Consider the following 16908-nt stretch of genomic DNA (forward strand, 5'->3'; position numbering starts at 1 on the left):
GTTTGCGGAAGGAGAACATGATCAACAGTGTCAAAAGCAGCGGAGAGGTCAAGAAGAATTAGTATGGAGTAGTGACCTTTAGATTTAGCTATGATAAGGTCATTAGTGACTTTGATAAGGGCAGTCTCAGTAGAGTGGATGGGGCGGAAGCCGGACTGAAGAGGATAAATATAAAATTGTAAAACACCACTCATTCCTTTAGTTAAATCAATGAATCGCATATTGTACTTTCCAGGGACTTTTAGAACAAGCCTTTTTTATGTATAGCAACAAAATGTTGCTCCGTTGCATCAATTTACAAGAGAGCTGCATTATTTTGGCTAGCCCTCATGACGTCTTTCTTGCATTTTATAGTGCATCACATGATTTTTAAGCAATGCAAGACAATTAACTGACTATAAAGTAATCATGGTGAAGCCTATATAAACTCAATCATTAAATCATGCTCACTACCTGCATACCGAAAGGACAGTAGCATCAACTCAGCAACAATCTGCAACCATGAGTGGTGGAACTTGGGGATATGATGCACACAATGGTAGGTTGAATCTTCTTTAATTTTGTTATAGTGAGTATAGTACTTATAGTGTGTTTATTACATGCAGGGCTATTTACTAAAATGAGGATTATCAGGCATGTAATGAAAATGTAACTTGAATTTCAAATTTAAGTAAATTATAGTAGAAGCCGTTTGATTTCTGACAATTCTTACTTTAGTATATTTTATAATCTAACAAGAACGATCTGATGGCATACTTTCAGAGTGAAATTGTGTGTCCTTTTGCACTCACAAAATATGTGGAACTCTTTCGTCTAACAAATAAACTTCCTCAGGGACAATAGCAATAAAAACACAATTAAACACAAAATAATAAAACACTACCCACCAACATGCCTGTTTATAAAGCATCCATATTCTATTATCATTGGTGGATTTGTGAGTGCAACCTCCCACACTCAGCTGTCTCCATCCTGCAGATCAACTATTTGATGTAGCGTCTCAATTGTCTGGTGACATGCAAAGTGATTCCCCATAAGCTGCACCCTCTTTCTCCTCCAGCTGAAAGGTTAAACCATTCTCGGTTACTTTATATCATGTGATGTGTCTACCTCATCACGTATGTATGTATGGGTTCCATGCACAAGATTTTGCATTCCACAGATAGTCTCTACCCATTTCCTCAAATTTAAATGTTACAAAGGGAAACGAAAAAATATAATTAACAGTGTAACAACCTTGTAATACCTAACACCCACATAGGAATCTTTTTTGATAGTAAAAGTTCCCTACTGAATACCAGCATTTTAAAACCCACAGGGATTCTTTCTGGCCACAATAGTGATGGAAAAGTTGTTTCAAGGGGACTAACACCTGGACTGTGGCATGCCGGAGGCGGATCCATGGCAAAACTCCCATGGAAAATTACACAGTTGATGCAGAGTCTGGTTTTAATCCATAAAGGGCATAAATCACCTAACATTCCTAAATCACAATGGATATGGATTGACATATTGACACTTTGACATATGGATTGACACCTGTCCTCAGAGACCCTGATACACACTGACACAGAGCATAATAGGGACTATTCCCCCTACATAGGGTCACTTGGCAGATATGGATTGACACCTGTCCTCAGGGACCCTGATACACACTGACACAGAGCATAATAGGGACTATTCCCCCTACATAGGGTCACTTGGCAGATATGGATTGACACCTGTCCTCAGGGACCCTGATACACACTGACACAGAGCAGAATAGGGACTGTTCCCCCTACATAGGGTCACTTGGCAGATATGGATTGGCACCTGTCCTCAGGGACACTGATACACACTGACACATAGCAGAATAGGGACTGTTTCCCGTACATAGGGTCACTTGGCAGATATGGATTGACACCTGTCCTCAGAGACCCTGATACACACTGACACAGAGCATAATAGGGACTATTCCCCCTACATAGGGTCACTTGGCAGATATGGATTGACACCTGTCCTCAGGGACCCTGATACACACTGACACAGAGCAGAATAGGGACTGTTCCCTCTGCATAGGGTCACTTGGCAGATATGGATTGACACCTGTCCTCAGGGACCCTGATACACACTGACACAGAGCAGAATAGGAACTGTTCCCCATACATAGGGTCACTTGGCAGATATGGATTGACACCTGTCCTCAGGGACCCTGATACACACTGACACAGAGCATAATAGGGACTATTCCCTCTACATAGGGTCACTTGGCAGATATGGATTGACACCTGTCCTCAGGGACCCTGATACACACTGACACAGAGCAGAATAGGGACTGTTCCCCCTACATAGGGTCACTTGGCAGATATGGATTGACACCTGTCCTCAGAGACCCTTATACACACTGACACAGAGCAGAATAGGGACTGTTCCCTCTGCATAGGGTCACTTGGCAGATATGGATTGACACCTGTCCTCAGGGACCCTGATACACACTGACACAGAGCAGAATAGGGACTGTTCCCCCTACATAGGGTCACTTGGCAGATATGGATTGACACCTGTCCTCAGGGACCCTGATACACACTGACACAGAGCAGAATAGGGACTGTTCCCCATACATAGGGTCACTTGGCAGATATGGATTGACACCTGTCCTCAGGCACCCTGATACACACTGACACAGAGCAGAATAGGGACTGTTCCTCCTACATATGGTCACCATTTTTAGCCCAAGGCAGCTCATCTCATCAGGCCTTTTTTAGTCGAACTTATCGCCCACTGTCAGTCCCTTCGGGATCCATCCCTCATTCATCTTAATAAAGGTGAGGTAATCTAGACTTTTTTGACCTAGGTGACTTCTCTTCTCAGTGACAATACCTCCTGCTGCACTGAAGGTCCTTTCTGACAGGACACTTGATGTTCTATCGCAAATTGGGATAGCTCAGGCCACAGGTCAAGCCTGCACACCCAGTAGTCAAGGGTTTCATCGCTCCTCAGAGTGTCGATATCTGCAGTTAAGGCGAGGTAGTCTGCTACCTGTCGGCCGAGTCGTTCTCTAAGGGTGGATCTTGAAGGGCTGTGGCGATGCGTAGGACTTAAAAAGCTCTGCATGTCCTCCATCAACAACACGACTTTAAAGCCGTCGTGGTCGTGGGAGGAGGAGGATTACTTTCACCTCTTCCCCTGTTAGATTCCCATTGTGCTGTGACATCACCCTTATACGCTGTGTAAAGCATACTTTTTAATTTATTTTGCAAATGCTGCATCCTTTCCGACTTGTTGTAATTTGTTAACATTTCAGCCACTTTCTGCTTATACCGGGGGTCCAGTAGCGTGGACACCCAGTACAGGTCGTTCTCCTTCAGCCTTTTTTTTACGAGGGTCCCTCAACAGGCACGACAGCATGAAAGATCCCATTTGCACAAGGTTGGATGCCAAGCTACTCATTTCCCGTTCCTCTTCCTCAGTGATCTCAATGAAGGTATGTTTTTCCCCCCCAGCCACGTACAGCACCACGTGTACCAGATAGGTGACAACGAGCACCCTGGGATGCCTGTTGTGGTTGGTCTTCCTCCTCCTCCTCAAAGCCGCATTCCTCCTCTGACTCCTCTTCCTCACAATCCTCTTCCAGTGTTGCTGCAGGACCAGCAAGCGATGCTGATAAGGCTGTTTCTGGTGGTGATGGTGACCACAACTCTTCCTCTTCCTCTTCACGCTCATCTACGGCCTGATCCAGCACTCTTTGCAGGGCACGCTCCAGGAAGAAAACAAATGGTATGATGTCGCTGATGGTGCCTTCGGTGCGACTGACTAGGTTTGTCACCTCCTCAAAAGGACGCATGAGCCTACAGGCATTGTGCATGAGCATCCAGTAACGTGACAAAAAAATTCCCAGCTCCCCAGAGGCTGTCCTAGCACCCCGGTCATACAAATATTCATTAACCGCTTTTTCTTGTTGGAGCAGGCAGTTGAACATTAGGAGTGTTCAATTCCAACGTGTCGGGCTGTCGCAAATCAAGCGCCTCACTGGCATGTTGTTTCGCCGCTGGATATCTGCAAAGTGCGCCATGGCCGTGTAGGAACGCCTGAAATGGCGACACACCTTCCAGGCCTGCTTCAGGACGTCCTGTAAGTCTGTGTACCTATGCACAAAGCATTGTACGATCAGATTACACACATGTGCCATGCACGGCACATGTGTCAACTTGCCCAACTTCAATGCCGCCAACAAATTTGTTCCGTTGTCACAAACCACTTTGCGGATATCCAGTTGTTACGGAGTCAGCCATTTTTCCACCTGTGTGTTCAGGGCAGACAGGAGTGCTTGTCCGATGTGACTCTCTGCTTTCAAGCAAGTCAAACCCAAGACGGCGTGACACTGCCGTATCCGGGATGTGGAATAGTACCTGGGGAGCTGTGAGGGGGGCCGTTGATGTGGAGCAAGACGCAGCAGCAGAAGAGGACTCAGCCGAGGAGGTTATGGAAGAGGATGGAGTAGGAGGAGTAGAGGAGGTGGCAGCAGGCCTGCCTGCAAGTTGTGGCGGTGTCACCAACTCCTCTGCAGAGCCACGCATTCCATGCTTGGCAGCCGTCAGCAGGTTTACCCAATGCGCAGTGTAGGTGATATACCTGCCCTGAACATGCTTTGCAGACCAGGTATCAGTGGTCAGATGGACCTTTGCCCCAACACTGTGTGCCAGACATGCCATTACTTCCTTTTGCACAATCGAGTACAGGTTGGGGATTGCCTTTTGTGAAAAGAAATGTCATCTGGGTACCTTCCACTGCGGTGTCCCAATAGCTACACATTTTTTGAACGCCTTAGACTCCACCAGCTTGTATGGTAAAAGCTGGTGGGCTAATAGTTCAGACAAGCCAGCTGTCAGACGCTGGGCAAGGGGGTGACTTTCTGACATTGGCTTCTTACGCTCAAACATGTCCTTGACAGACACCTGACTGTGGGCAGATGAGCGGGAACTGCTCAAGGCGAGAGACGGAGTGGCGGATGGTTGAGAGGGGGCAAGGAGGACAGCAGTGGTTGACGTGGCTGAAGATACTGGACCAGGAGGAGGATGGCGGCTTTGAGTTTGTGTGCTGCATGTACTCATGTGTTGATCCCATAGGTGTTTGTGATGTGCGATCATGTGCCTACGCAAAGCAGTTGTACCTAGGTGGGTGTTGGACTTCTCACGACTCAGTTTCTTTTGGCACAGGTTGCAAATGGCATCGCTGTTGTCAGAGGCAGACACACAAAAAAAAAGCCACACTGCTGAGCTCTGCAATGACGGCATTCCGGTGGTGGCAACAGCCTGCGTTGATTGGCGTGCTGTCGGGCTGACCCCTGGTGCCGATGCATGCTGTCTGACTGTGCCACTAGCTCCTTGCGACGACCTCCCCCTGCTTCCAAATCGTTTCCTCCTCCTCCTTTCTGTCTCCCCATCTGAACTTTCGCCCTGTTCTTCTTCTTGCCGAGTGGGCACCCACGTGACATCCATGGACGCATCGTCATCATCAACCGCTTCACTTGTATCTGACAACTCAGCAAAGGAAGCAGCAGCGGGTACAACATCATCATCATCACACCGTACGTCCATGTGTGTTATGCTGCCTGACTGAGACATTTCCCTTCATTTTTTTTTTGGATTAGTGGTACTATGCGTGCAAGCTACTGTGAGACCAGATATGAGTGGCACTGTGCAGTGGCAGAGGTTGGCAGAGTACACGCTGTAGGCCTGACACCCGTTTGAAGACAACTAACTGTTATTCAATCAATAACAGTGAAAAAAGTTTTTTGGTTTTTAAATGCAATCTATTGCGACACCAGATAAGAGTGGCAATGTGCACTGGCAGAGGTTGGCAGAGTACACGCTGTAGGCCTGACACACCCGCTTGAAGACAAGTACTGCTATTCAATCTATAACAGTGAAAAAAGTTTTTTGGTTTTAAATGCAATCTATTGCGACACCAGATAAGAGTGGCAATGTGCACTGGCAGAGGTTGGCAGAGTACACGCTGTAGGCCTGACACACCCGCTTGAAGACAAGTACTGCTATTCAATCTATAACAGTGAAAAAAGTTTTTTGGTTTTAAATGCACGCTATTGTGACACCAGATATGAGTGGCAATATGCACTGGCAGAGGTTGGCAGAGTACACACTGTAGGCCTGACACACCCACTTGAAGACAAGTAACTGCTATTCAGTCTATAACAGTGAAAAAAGTTTTTGGGTTTTAAATGCACGCTATTGTGACACCAGATATGGGTGGCAATATGCACTGGCATGGTTGGCAGAGTACATGCTGTAGGCCTGACACACCCGCTTGAAAACAAGTAACTGCTATTCAATCTATAACAGTGAAAAAAGTTTTTTGTTTTTAAATGCACGCTATTGTGATACTAGATATGAGTGGCAATGTGCACTGGCAGAGGTTGGCAGAGTACACGCTGTAGGCCTGACACCCGCTTGAAGACAACTAACTGCTATTCAATCTATAACAGAGAAAAAAGTTTTTTGGTTTTAAATGCACGCTATTGTGACACCAGATATGAGTGGCAACGTGCACTGGCAGAGGTTGGCAGAGTACACGCTGTAGGCCTGACACCCGCTTGCCGACAACTAACTGCTATTCAATCTATAACAGTGAAAAAAGTTTTTGGGTTTTTAAATGCAATCTATTGCGACACCAGATAAGAGTGGCAATGTGCACTGGCAGAGGTTGGCAGAGTACACGCTGTAGGCCTGACACACCTGCTTGAAGACAAGTAACTGCTATTCAATCTATAACAGTGAAAAAAGTTTTTTGGTTTTAAATGCATGCTATTGTGACACCAGATATGAGTGGCAATATGCACTGGCAGAGGTTGGCAGAGTACACACTGTAGGCCTGACACATCCACTTGAAGACAAGTAACTGCTATTCAGTCTATAACAGTGAAAAAAGTTTTTGGGTTTTAAATGCACGCTATTGTGACACCAGATATGAGTGGCAATATGCACTGGCAGAGGTTGGCAGAGTACACGCTGTAGGCCTGACACACCCACTTGAAGACAAGTAACTGCTATTCAATCTATAACAGTGAAAAAAGTTTTTGGGTTTTAAATGCACGCTATTGTGACACCAGATATGAGTGGCAATGTGCACTGGCAGAGGTTGGCAGAGTACACGCTGTAGGCCTGACACACCCGCTTGAAGACAACTAACTGCTATTCAATCTATAACAGTGAAAAAAGTTTTTGGGTTTTAAATGCACGCTATTGTGACACCAGATATGAGTGGCAATGTGCACTGGCAGAGGTTGGCAGAGTACACGCTGTAGGCCTGAAACACCCGCTTGAAGACAAGTAACTGCTATTCAATCTATAATAGTGAAAAAAGTTTTTTGGTTTTAAATGCATGCTATTGTGGCACCAGATTTGAGTGGCAATGTGCACTGGCAGAGGTTGGTAGAGTATATGCTGTTGGCCTGACACACAGACGCTTGCAGACAATTAACTGCTATTCAATCTATTACAGTGAAAAAAAAATTGTTTTTAAATGCACGCTATTGTGACACTAGATATGAGTGGCACTGTGCACTGGCAGAGGTTGGCAGAGTACATGCTGTAGGCCTGACATACAGACGCTTGCAGACAACTAACTGCTATTCAATCTATTACAGTGAAAAGAGAGAGAGAGAGAGAGAGAGAGAGCGTTTTCAAAATTCTTTGTTACAGTTTGAACTATTCAGCTTACATTTTATGATATTTGCACACAATGATTAACCAACGTTAAAAAAAACTAACAGAAAAACAACACAAACAGAAATAAAATAGCCAATGCCTATTTCTGTAATATAGATTTTATTTGTTGCAGGTCCTGAGCAATGGCACAAGGGTTATCCAATTGCCAACGGGGATTTCCAGTCACCAATTGACATCAAAAGCAACGATGCAAAATCTGACGCGTCACTGAAGTCTCTTAGCATTAACTACAGCCCGGCTGCTATTAAATCAATTGTCAATGTGGGTCATTCGTTTCAGGTGCTCTCTGAGGACAAAGAGAACATATCAGGTAATCACAGATTTTACTAAATAATGTCTTTAGGCCAGACACCTCATGATATATATCCACTATTTCAAATCCTTACATAACTCCCCTGCAATAATTGTAAAGCATTGCTGAATATGCGTGTGCTTTATAAATGCTAATAGTGGTAATGTTTATAATAATAATAATATAGGGGTAAATCATTAAACTAAGAGATGCAGTGCGCTGACAATCAGTTTGCTAAATTTAGGGTACAAGAGTAAAATGTGAAAAGTCTACAACTCAAATGAGAGATTTTGCCTAAATCAACTCTTTCAGACTGATGATTGTTGTCACCCTTGTTACGTTTATATAAGCAATGCACATCTACACATAAATAACCTACCGATATTGCTGGTGTCTTATGTTTATGCAGTTTAGTTAGATGACATTTATAAAAAGCATTGAAAGCACGCAACAGAATTCACATTAATATATTTTAATTTCTGTATGGTAGTGGTACAATGGGGAAGATTATAAAAAAATGCTTTTCTCAATTTAAGCAAAACAAATAAAATAATACATTTACATTAACAAAGATAGTTATAAAGCAAACAACTCCTTTCTTGGTAGCCTGTACTTTGGTTTAATAAAATACATTCTCTAGACACAGAGCAGGTGATGTTAAATGACAAGCATATACCCATTATTTTCAGTGGTAAGAGGTGGACCTCTTCAGGGTACTTATCGTCTCAACCAGTTCCATTTCCACTGGGGACCCACCAATGACTTTGGCTCAGAACACACTGTGAATGGCAAAGGCTATGCTGCGGAGGTAATAGGACCATTGTTTATTTTCTCATTGGGGGTCTATTCTCCAACAGTGAGTTGTTACAAAGATATTTCCAAATCTGTTGTGTTGGGGATTTTGTGAAACTTAAGCATTTTAATGAATAAGAGCACAGGCGCACATAGCAAAAAATTCTGAGATCATAAAACAACTAATGCTTGAGTTCTATCTTAGATGTACCAGCACCCTCTGCTGGCAAAGTAAGACTATATACATTTACATATTTAATCAGAAGCACACTTTATATCATATGCACAAATAGATCTTTTGCAAAGTGTCAAAAAACAAACAAACCTTACTTGTACAATTCAAAAAGTTTACACTGATCAATGCAACAGTTTAAGAAGACCTAGTATTTATGCATGTAGTTATCCAGTACATAAGTTGACCATATCATAAACCAAAAAATGCAAAGTCGGAATACATATAAAAAGCAAATAGATTGTCCAATAAAGTGTTACCTGAATATTCAAAGGTGTACCTCCTAACGGTTCGACCAGACCAAGTCTTTTTCAAGAGCTTTGGGAATTCTCAAACATTTCATGCAACGCAACACTAGACAAGAGTTATACAATCATTCAGAATTTGGTTTGCTTTTTTTTTTCTTCTTTGAACGGATTTTGTCTTGTCATCATATCACTTTAATATTTATCTCATTTTAGTTACACCTGGTGCACTGGAATTCTGATAAATATGGCAGTTTTGCTGAAGCCCTTAAGAATGCTGATGGATGCACTGTTCTTACAGTATTCATTGAGGTTAGTTTAAACATAAATAGCTTTTTTTTTTTTTTTATCAATTAATGAATTATTGTAATATTGGTCCTTTAGGATTACATCACTCTTCAAATTGGTTAAAATTCTGTGAAATAACAATGTGATACAGTTCAGGAAATGTTATATGGTTCAGTGATTGTAGCCTAAAATAATAAATTAAACATGTTACTAAGATGTGTATGGATTCCACTATCCTTTCATAATTTGTGTTCTCTACTTCTCTCACCTCATTTAGGACCTCACAACTAGGAGATAGCAATTAAGATCCCAAGGGCTCCCAATTAAACAGATAGGACCCTAGTAAAATCGTTTTCCTAACCCAAACAGAATAATATAGTTGGGATTATAAGCACCCTCCCTCCAAGAGAGACAGAGAGAGAGACAGAGAGAGAGACAGAGAGAGAGAGAGAGAGAGAGAGAGAGAGAGAGAGAGAGAGAGAGAGAGAGAGAGAGAGAGAGAGAGAAGTAGCATATACAGAAACAATCACATTCTAATTCATTGATTAGTGATTTAAGTATGAAATACCCTATTTGACAGAGATGGTTACTCATGAAAAGACTTGGGCACCAGAGAGAAAATCACATCATCTGAATAATGTATCCCATCTTGTATCCCATCTTGGTTTACCTGAATTTCATTAATAATGCAATGACTAGGTTTATTTAAAATTCATGAAAAAAATAAATATTTATTCATTAGCAAAGTTCATGTATAGTTACTATTGCTAAGCACTTTATAAGAAGACGTGCTTTTAAGCGTAAATCTATAGAATGTACATCCCATTATTTGTAGACATGTGACGAGTGATAGAAGTTACATACTCACTTCAACAGCTACTTCAAATTTAATTTCCTCAATAATGAATTGTGTTGAATTAAAAATAGTGAATTCTCAGAATTCCTATTGAAATCCACCTTACTTCTCAACTGATCGGAAAATAAATGTACAAATTCAAGGACAATAGCCACTTCATCAACCATTTAGCGACATTGATGAGCCAAATTAGAAGGGAGACTAATTCAATGTACCTAATATACTGTATATGAATTCTGCCATTCGGTGGCTAATTGAGACTTCAGCGACTTATCTTCCCTAAAACATTGTGAAAGTTATGCAAAATAGGTTAAGTTTATGACATTTAAAGAAATTCATTGGTTTATCTATTTATTTTACTTTTGATAGATAACATCCAGATGTTCTGTGGCCTACTAGAAAAACATGATTGTTCTTCCTTTAACTTTTTTCAGTGTTGTATTTTATCATGTTGGAAAAATATGCATGAGCAAACATTTTTAAATTTGTGTTTCTATGTGTGATTCTAACCATGTGGAAATTGCTGTCTGTTTATTTTTTATTTAAGGTTGGCAAAGCCCATCCAGGCCTGCAGAAAGTTGTTGATGCACTAGGTCTAATTCAAACAAAGGTAAGTCAAGAGAGAATTCTTCTAGTTGTAATCACATATCAAAGTAGGTACCATCCAAAATGTTTCCTGTGGCAGGGGTGTAGACTTTATTAAAGTACAGTTCAATCTGATTGATTCAGTTAATAAAATGAAGAGATCATGTGCACAAAATTCTCTGTGAAGTGAAAAGGGCAAAGGTTGCTGGATGATCTGGGCAGGCTGATGCTATCTAAACACCAGCTGGTAGGAAAGGGAGTGTTACGACCCACTCGATATAAAACTTCTTGAATCAAAGATTTTTTTATTTTTAAGTATCGGTCAGTTGGTTTTGGTAAAACCACATCATATATTTTAAAAGCTCCTGGCACTCATAATCTTCAGATCACATGCCACACTTATAATATTCCTAACATGTAAAACATTTAATGTATTTTTTTTCTTTCTATTAGGACAAACAAGCAACTTTTTCTAATTTTGATGCTGCCTCCTTTCTGCCCACATCGTTGGACTACTGGACCTATTTTGGCTCCCTGACACATCCTCCACTGCTTGAGTGTGTAACGTGGGTCATATTCAGAGAGCCGATAAGTGCCAGTGCTGACCAGGTATTATTCAGACTAACATTCTTAAAAGGTTACTCCAATAACTATAATGACTTCAGTAATTTGAAGTGGTCATGGTGCCTGGAATTTGTATGTGCAGGGTTTCAGTGTGCATGGTTACTATGGGCTGTGGTGCTCATGATGCTTGGAGTAACCCTTTAATTTTTTAACAACTGTCTGCAGTGAAATTGGGATTCCCATCTGGCAACTACCGTATTTATTCGAGTATAACGCGCACACGTGCATAACGCGCACCCCTAATTTTCGATAAAAAATCGGTATAAAATTTTATACCGATTTTTAATCTAAAATTAGGGTGCTTGTTATACTCGAATAAATATTCGAGTGGGTGCTCGATAATACCGACCGCCGGGCTCATTACAAGCCCGGCGGTCCTGGGGGGGCAGGCAGCAAGCGTTTACTCACCTCCGTGCAGCTCCTCCAGCTTCCCTGTGTAAATCTCGCGAGACCCGCGGCCAGCTCTGACGACGTCAGAGCGTCAGAGCTGGCCACGGGTCTCGCGAGATTTACACAGGGAAGCTGGAGGAGCTGCACGGAGGTGAGTAAACGCTTGCTGCCCGCCCCCCCAGGACCGCCGGGCTTGTAATGAGCCCGGCGGTCCTGGGAGGTATATTTATTCGAGTATAACGCGCACCCCTAATTTTAAATTAAAAATCGGTAAAAAAAATGTGCGCGTTATACTCGAATAAATACGGTAATAAGTAAATTTTTCTAAAAGTAGGTATCTCTCTCTTTTTTTTTTTAAGCTGTTGATGAAGAATAGGTAAAAAAAAAAAAGTAGGTGCGTCTTGGTCCAAAAGGAGTTGGGAGCCACTGATACAAAGTACACAAAAAAGTTTTTTTTCCAATTACCTGTTCAAAATGGGTCAATAAAGGACATTTTTTTTTTTTTTTTAAATCAAAGATTGTTTTCAGGAACAGAGTATTTTTTTAAGATATAAAGTAAAGACATGTTAAATATACTAAATATTTTTTATATTCTGTATTGCACATTTTCTGAGTAATAGTTTATTTGTGCATTTATTGATGATATATTTGAATTATACTTTTAGATAAACCAATTCCGGAGCCTTCTGTCTTCAGCTGATGGAGAAAAACAATGCCCAGTTGTAAGGAACAATCGTCCTACGCAGCCATTAAAAGGCAGAGTGGTCAAAGCTTCTTTTTAAGAAAAGATGAATAGGGCCCGGAGCACTACCAATAGATTTGTACATCATTTTGAGTGTTGGTAGCACATGCTTACATTGTTTATTCTTTGAGATGCAAATAAAATATAAAAAATTAGTAACTAAAATATTTGTCCTCACTGTGTTCATCTCACATCTCAGAAATAATTTCCAGCAGTAATTAGCACCTTCTTAGTCATGCATTAAGAAACCACAGGAAAGAATACAGAATAATAATTAGTGCAATTTGTAGGCCATTCGAGGTTCTATCAAACTAAAGTTTTCCATAAGAGAGACTAAAAGCACATTCATACAATGAAATAAACAAGGGGTTGGCATGTTTTCTTATTAGTGCTGTATCAATTTGTACATATTTTTCTGTAAAATCTAGAGTTACACATACACTATCCTGATAGCATGGCTACGTAGTCTTAAAAGGTTACTCCAACCAACATGACCACTTCAGTGATTTGAAGTGGACATGGTGGAACACTGGTCCAGGCTGCGTAATGTCAATTCTGTTAAAAAAAAAATTAAGTCTGCTATAACAACCCACATTGTGCTGGCGACTGATGTAGTCAACTTCTTCCTTGTAGATAGCACCCTTCTATCTCTCCATCACTTCCTTCTTCATTGAAGCCTATTACATGCCAATGATTATTAAAAATTGCCAAATATGTGTGCATACTTTAATTTAAGTACACTCTGCTCTGCAGGCGCTGTTGTGGTGATGAGAATGTTAATTAAATACTATCCCTTTTGTGTCCTGTTACTGAATTAAAGAACTTACAGAATATTTATGAATTTAAACTAAAACTGAAACTGCATAATGACAGAGAAGGGTTAGTCTTACAAGGTTATTCGCTTAAGTGAGAATTGTCAAGGATTCAAAGTGGATTTTAAATTTATCCATGTCATCTATGCTTCCAGGGTCCATCAGTGGGACCATGGCTCCAGACGGCACATTGAAAATATGCTCACCCGTCCAAAATGCCAGGAAAGACCAGTCTTCCCTGATCAGCTCATCCACTGCGGAGGGCTGGGAGGCCACCCAAAACTAAAAAAATAATCAAAGGCATCTGGAGAGGGAGCTAATCTGGGGCTCAGGGTTATGACACATTACCCACTGAAGTTCTGGTTCAGAGGATACTTTACTTTTGCGGCATGGCTGTTGCTCTGGGCTGGCTCCCGGGAGAGGTCGAATTCCCCTTTGTGTCTGGCAAGGTTTGGAGGGGGCAAGAGCAGCATTTCATCCTTGGACCCAAGCAGCACAATGTCTTGGGCAAGGCCTGTATGCTTCCATGTCAACTACTCTGACAATTCTCACTATATTGAAAAACCCTGTAAGCAGTTTGTAACGGATCGATGGGCACCCCGACTGGGTACCTCCATTGAAGGATGCTCCTAGCGCTTCCTGAGGGCTCCAAGCACTCAAGGAGACACCACAACCACCGAACCGGAGAAGCATACGAATGCTCTCAAACATATGAATGCTGTGTGGCGAACATGTTTCTATGTATGTTACCTGTGTTTTATTGCAATTTATGTTCATCTTAGTAGAGAACAATATCACACCGTCTGCACTCAGTAGAAGTGGTCTCATACCCAGCATCCTGCCTCTACATGCAACTCACCATAGGCATAATTTGCTTTAGAGGCGCTGAGGTGTTAAATTTGAGCTTTAGCAGTCCTCCGTATCTAGTACCAACCGTTTTTAGAAGGCATATCTGTCTTACAGGGGAATTCCAAGATCACTCAGGTTTTCCCTCATTTTTAACTACCCCTACCAACACCTACTAGTGTTTTTTCCCCAGCTAATTGGCCACTACAACCAATAGTGGTGAGAATATATCTCTGTATAAGCCTCGTTTCGGATAAGCACCATATGCTTAGCTGCACTCCAAATAAAGAATAATAAAAAAAAAAACACAAAGCAACACTATTGCTATACAGAGAAATCACTTGTAACCAGTCACAACAAATACTTCACCAACAAATAACACAAGTATTTGTATCAAGGAGACTGAAGTGTGGTTACTTGCCCTGCAGAAGCAGGTCCTCAGGCTTGGGATCTAATGTTTATCCAGTAAGAATCTTCCTCTGTCCAACTACAAGCAGGAGAATTGCTTAAATTAAAACACTCAGGGAATTTGCAAACACATGTTTTTATTCACTAAATAATAAATCCTGCACGATTGAAAACCTATTTGCAAATTTCAAGATTAAATAATCAGGAAATAACGATAGAATAGCTGGATATTTTTGCCAAATCAGCAATTTTTGGATCAAAAACATTTTCGCAAGTAGAAATTAAAAGCCAGAAGTTTGTGGTGTTTTATCCAAATGGACTTTATCAAGCTGAAAAGACTTGAAGCATTTACCATATGTGAATATATTCTAATTTATGTTATTTTTTATGTTATTTGTTATAATCATAACAGTAATTTGATTCTGCATTTTACTTTGTATCTAAGACGATTTGTTTCCATATTTTTGCATATGGTTAACAAATAAATATCTATCAGTGTCATCTAGTGGTAGAATATGTTAATGCATTCTAACAGCTTGTTTTTTGTTAGAGCGTGCTAGGCTTTTTTGGCATCTCAACAAGGTTATTCCAAAATTGATATTCAATAGCCGGCGTTAATTGCTATATTTCAAGTTTTTCGCAATCATTAATTTTACGACAATCAAAAAATGAATTAAACATTTTAGCTTTTTCCAATTCATTTGAGGTAGGTTAATATATTAGTTAAAAAGTAGTGATGTCGCGAACATAAAATTTTCCGTTGGCGAATGGCGAACGCGAACTTCCACAAAAGTGCGACGGTTATATTGGCTTTTTATTTGGCCTTTTTGGGGGCTGAAGAAAGAAGATTTTAGAAAAAAGAAGACATCTAATGGTAAGTTTATTTTTATTTATTTACAGGTTTTTAGCTTTATTGACTCCCCCCTCATTATTTTTAGGGTGAGGGGGGTAGGTAGGGGGATCATTTTTTTTGGGGGGGAGGGGGTGACTAGGGGTTTGGGGACCCCTAGTCACCTGGTGGGGGGACATATTTTTTTAGGGCCCCCACCCGACGCTCAGGGGTAGGGGGCCGGGGGGAGGACAATAGGTCCCCCTCTATTGGTATTTAGGGCCCCCACCCACCGCTCAGGGGTGGGGGCCGAGGGGGAGAACAATAGGCCCCCCCTATTGGTATTTAGGGCCCCCACCCGCCGCTCAGGGGTGGGAGCCATGGGGGAGGACATTAGGTCCCCCCTATTGGAATTTAGGGCCCCCACCTGCCGCTCAGGGGTGGGGGCCGGGGGGAGGACAATAGGTCCCCCCCTATATGTATTTAGGGCCCCCACCCACCGCTCAGGGGTGGGGGCCGCGGGGGACAATAGGTCCCCCCCTATTGGTATTTAGGGCCCCCACCCGCTGCTCAGGGGTGGGGGCCGGGGGGGAGGACAATAGGTCCCCCCCAATTTGTGTTTAGGGCCCCCACCCACCACTCAGGGGTGGGGGCCAGGGGGAGGACATTAGGTCCTCCCTTATTCTTGCTTAGGGCCCCCTCCCACCGCTCAGGTGGGTGGGGGCCCATCACTATTGTGGGCAGAAAGTGTCCCTGTGGGTTTTAAAATTCGCCTGCCTATTGAAGTCTATGGCGGTTCGCCGGGTTCGCCCGTTCGCGAACATTTGCGTAAGTTCACGTTCGCCATTCGCGAACGGAAAATTTCATGTTCGCGACATCACTAAACACCAACAATGAGGAATTTGACCTGGATACATCTTGCTTAATTTATGTGGAGTCAAGTACCATTTGTACAAAATCTTATATTGGCATTCAACTAAGTTCTGGCAATGAATATATTTACAGGTGTCTTTAAGAGACGAGGACCATTCATTCTCAGCTATATCAATATTTAAGTCATTTTTCCATTTATCTAGTATTTCTGAGGGTTGTTGGTCAAGGGTAGATAACAGGTTAGTAGCTTTTGAAAGGATTTTATTAACCTTGGTATATCTAAAGATGGCTTGAATAAGGATATCAATTGTAGGCGACATTTTCAGTAAGAACTTATTCAAGAAATTTTTCATTCTTAAATAGGAGAAGA

The 16908-nt window shown here is 41.9% G+C and overlaps 1 protein-coding gene across 1 annotated transcript; it reads left to right on the forward strand.

The window, feature by feature from the left end:
- Positions 1–235: 235 nt before the first annotated feature.
- On the forward strand, positions 236–12901 carry LOC134608468 (carbonic anhydrase 1-like). The gene is made up of 7 exons (XM_063451293.1): positions 236–538; positions 7837–8034; positions 8706–8824; positions 9502–9597; positions 10977–11039; positions 11468–11623; positions 12694–12901. The coding sequence occupies exons 1-7, from the start codon at positions 502–504 to the stop codon at positions 12808–12810; spliced, it is 786 nt and encodes a 261-aa protein (XP_063307363.1). The 5' UTR covers positions 236–501; the 3' UTR covers positions 12811–12901.
- The last annotated feature ends 4007 nt before the right edge of the window (positions 12902–16908 follow it).

The sequence above is a fragment of the Pelobates fuscus genome, chromosome 4 (assembly GCF_036172605.1).
Source record: "Pelobates fuscus isolate aPelFus1 chromosome 4, aPelFus1.pri, whole genome shotgun sequence".
In the NCBI taxonomy this organism is placed as follows: Eukaryota; Metazoa; Chordata; class Amphibia; order Anura; family Pelobatidae; genus Pelobates; species Pelobates fuscus.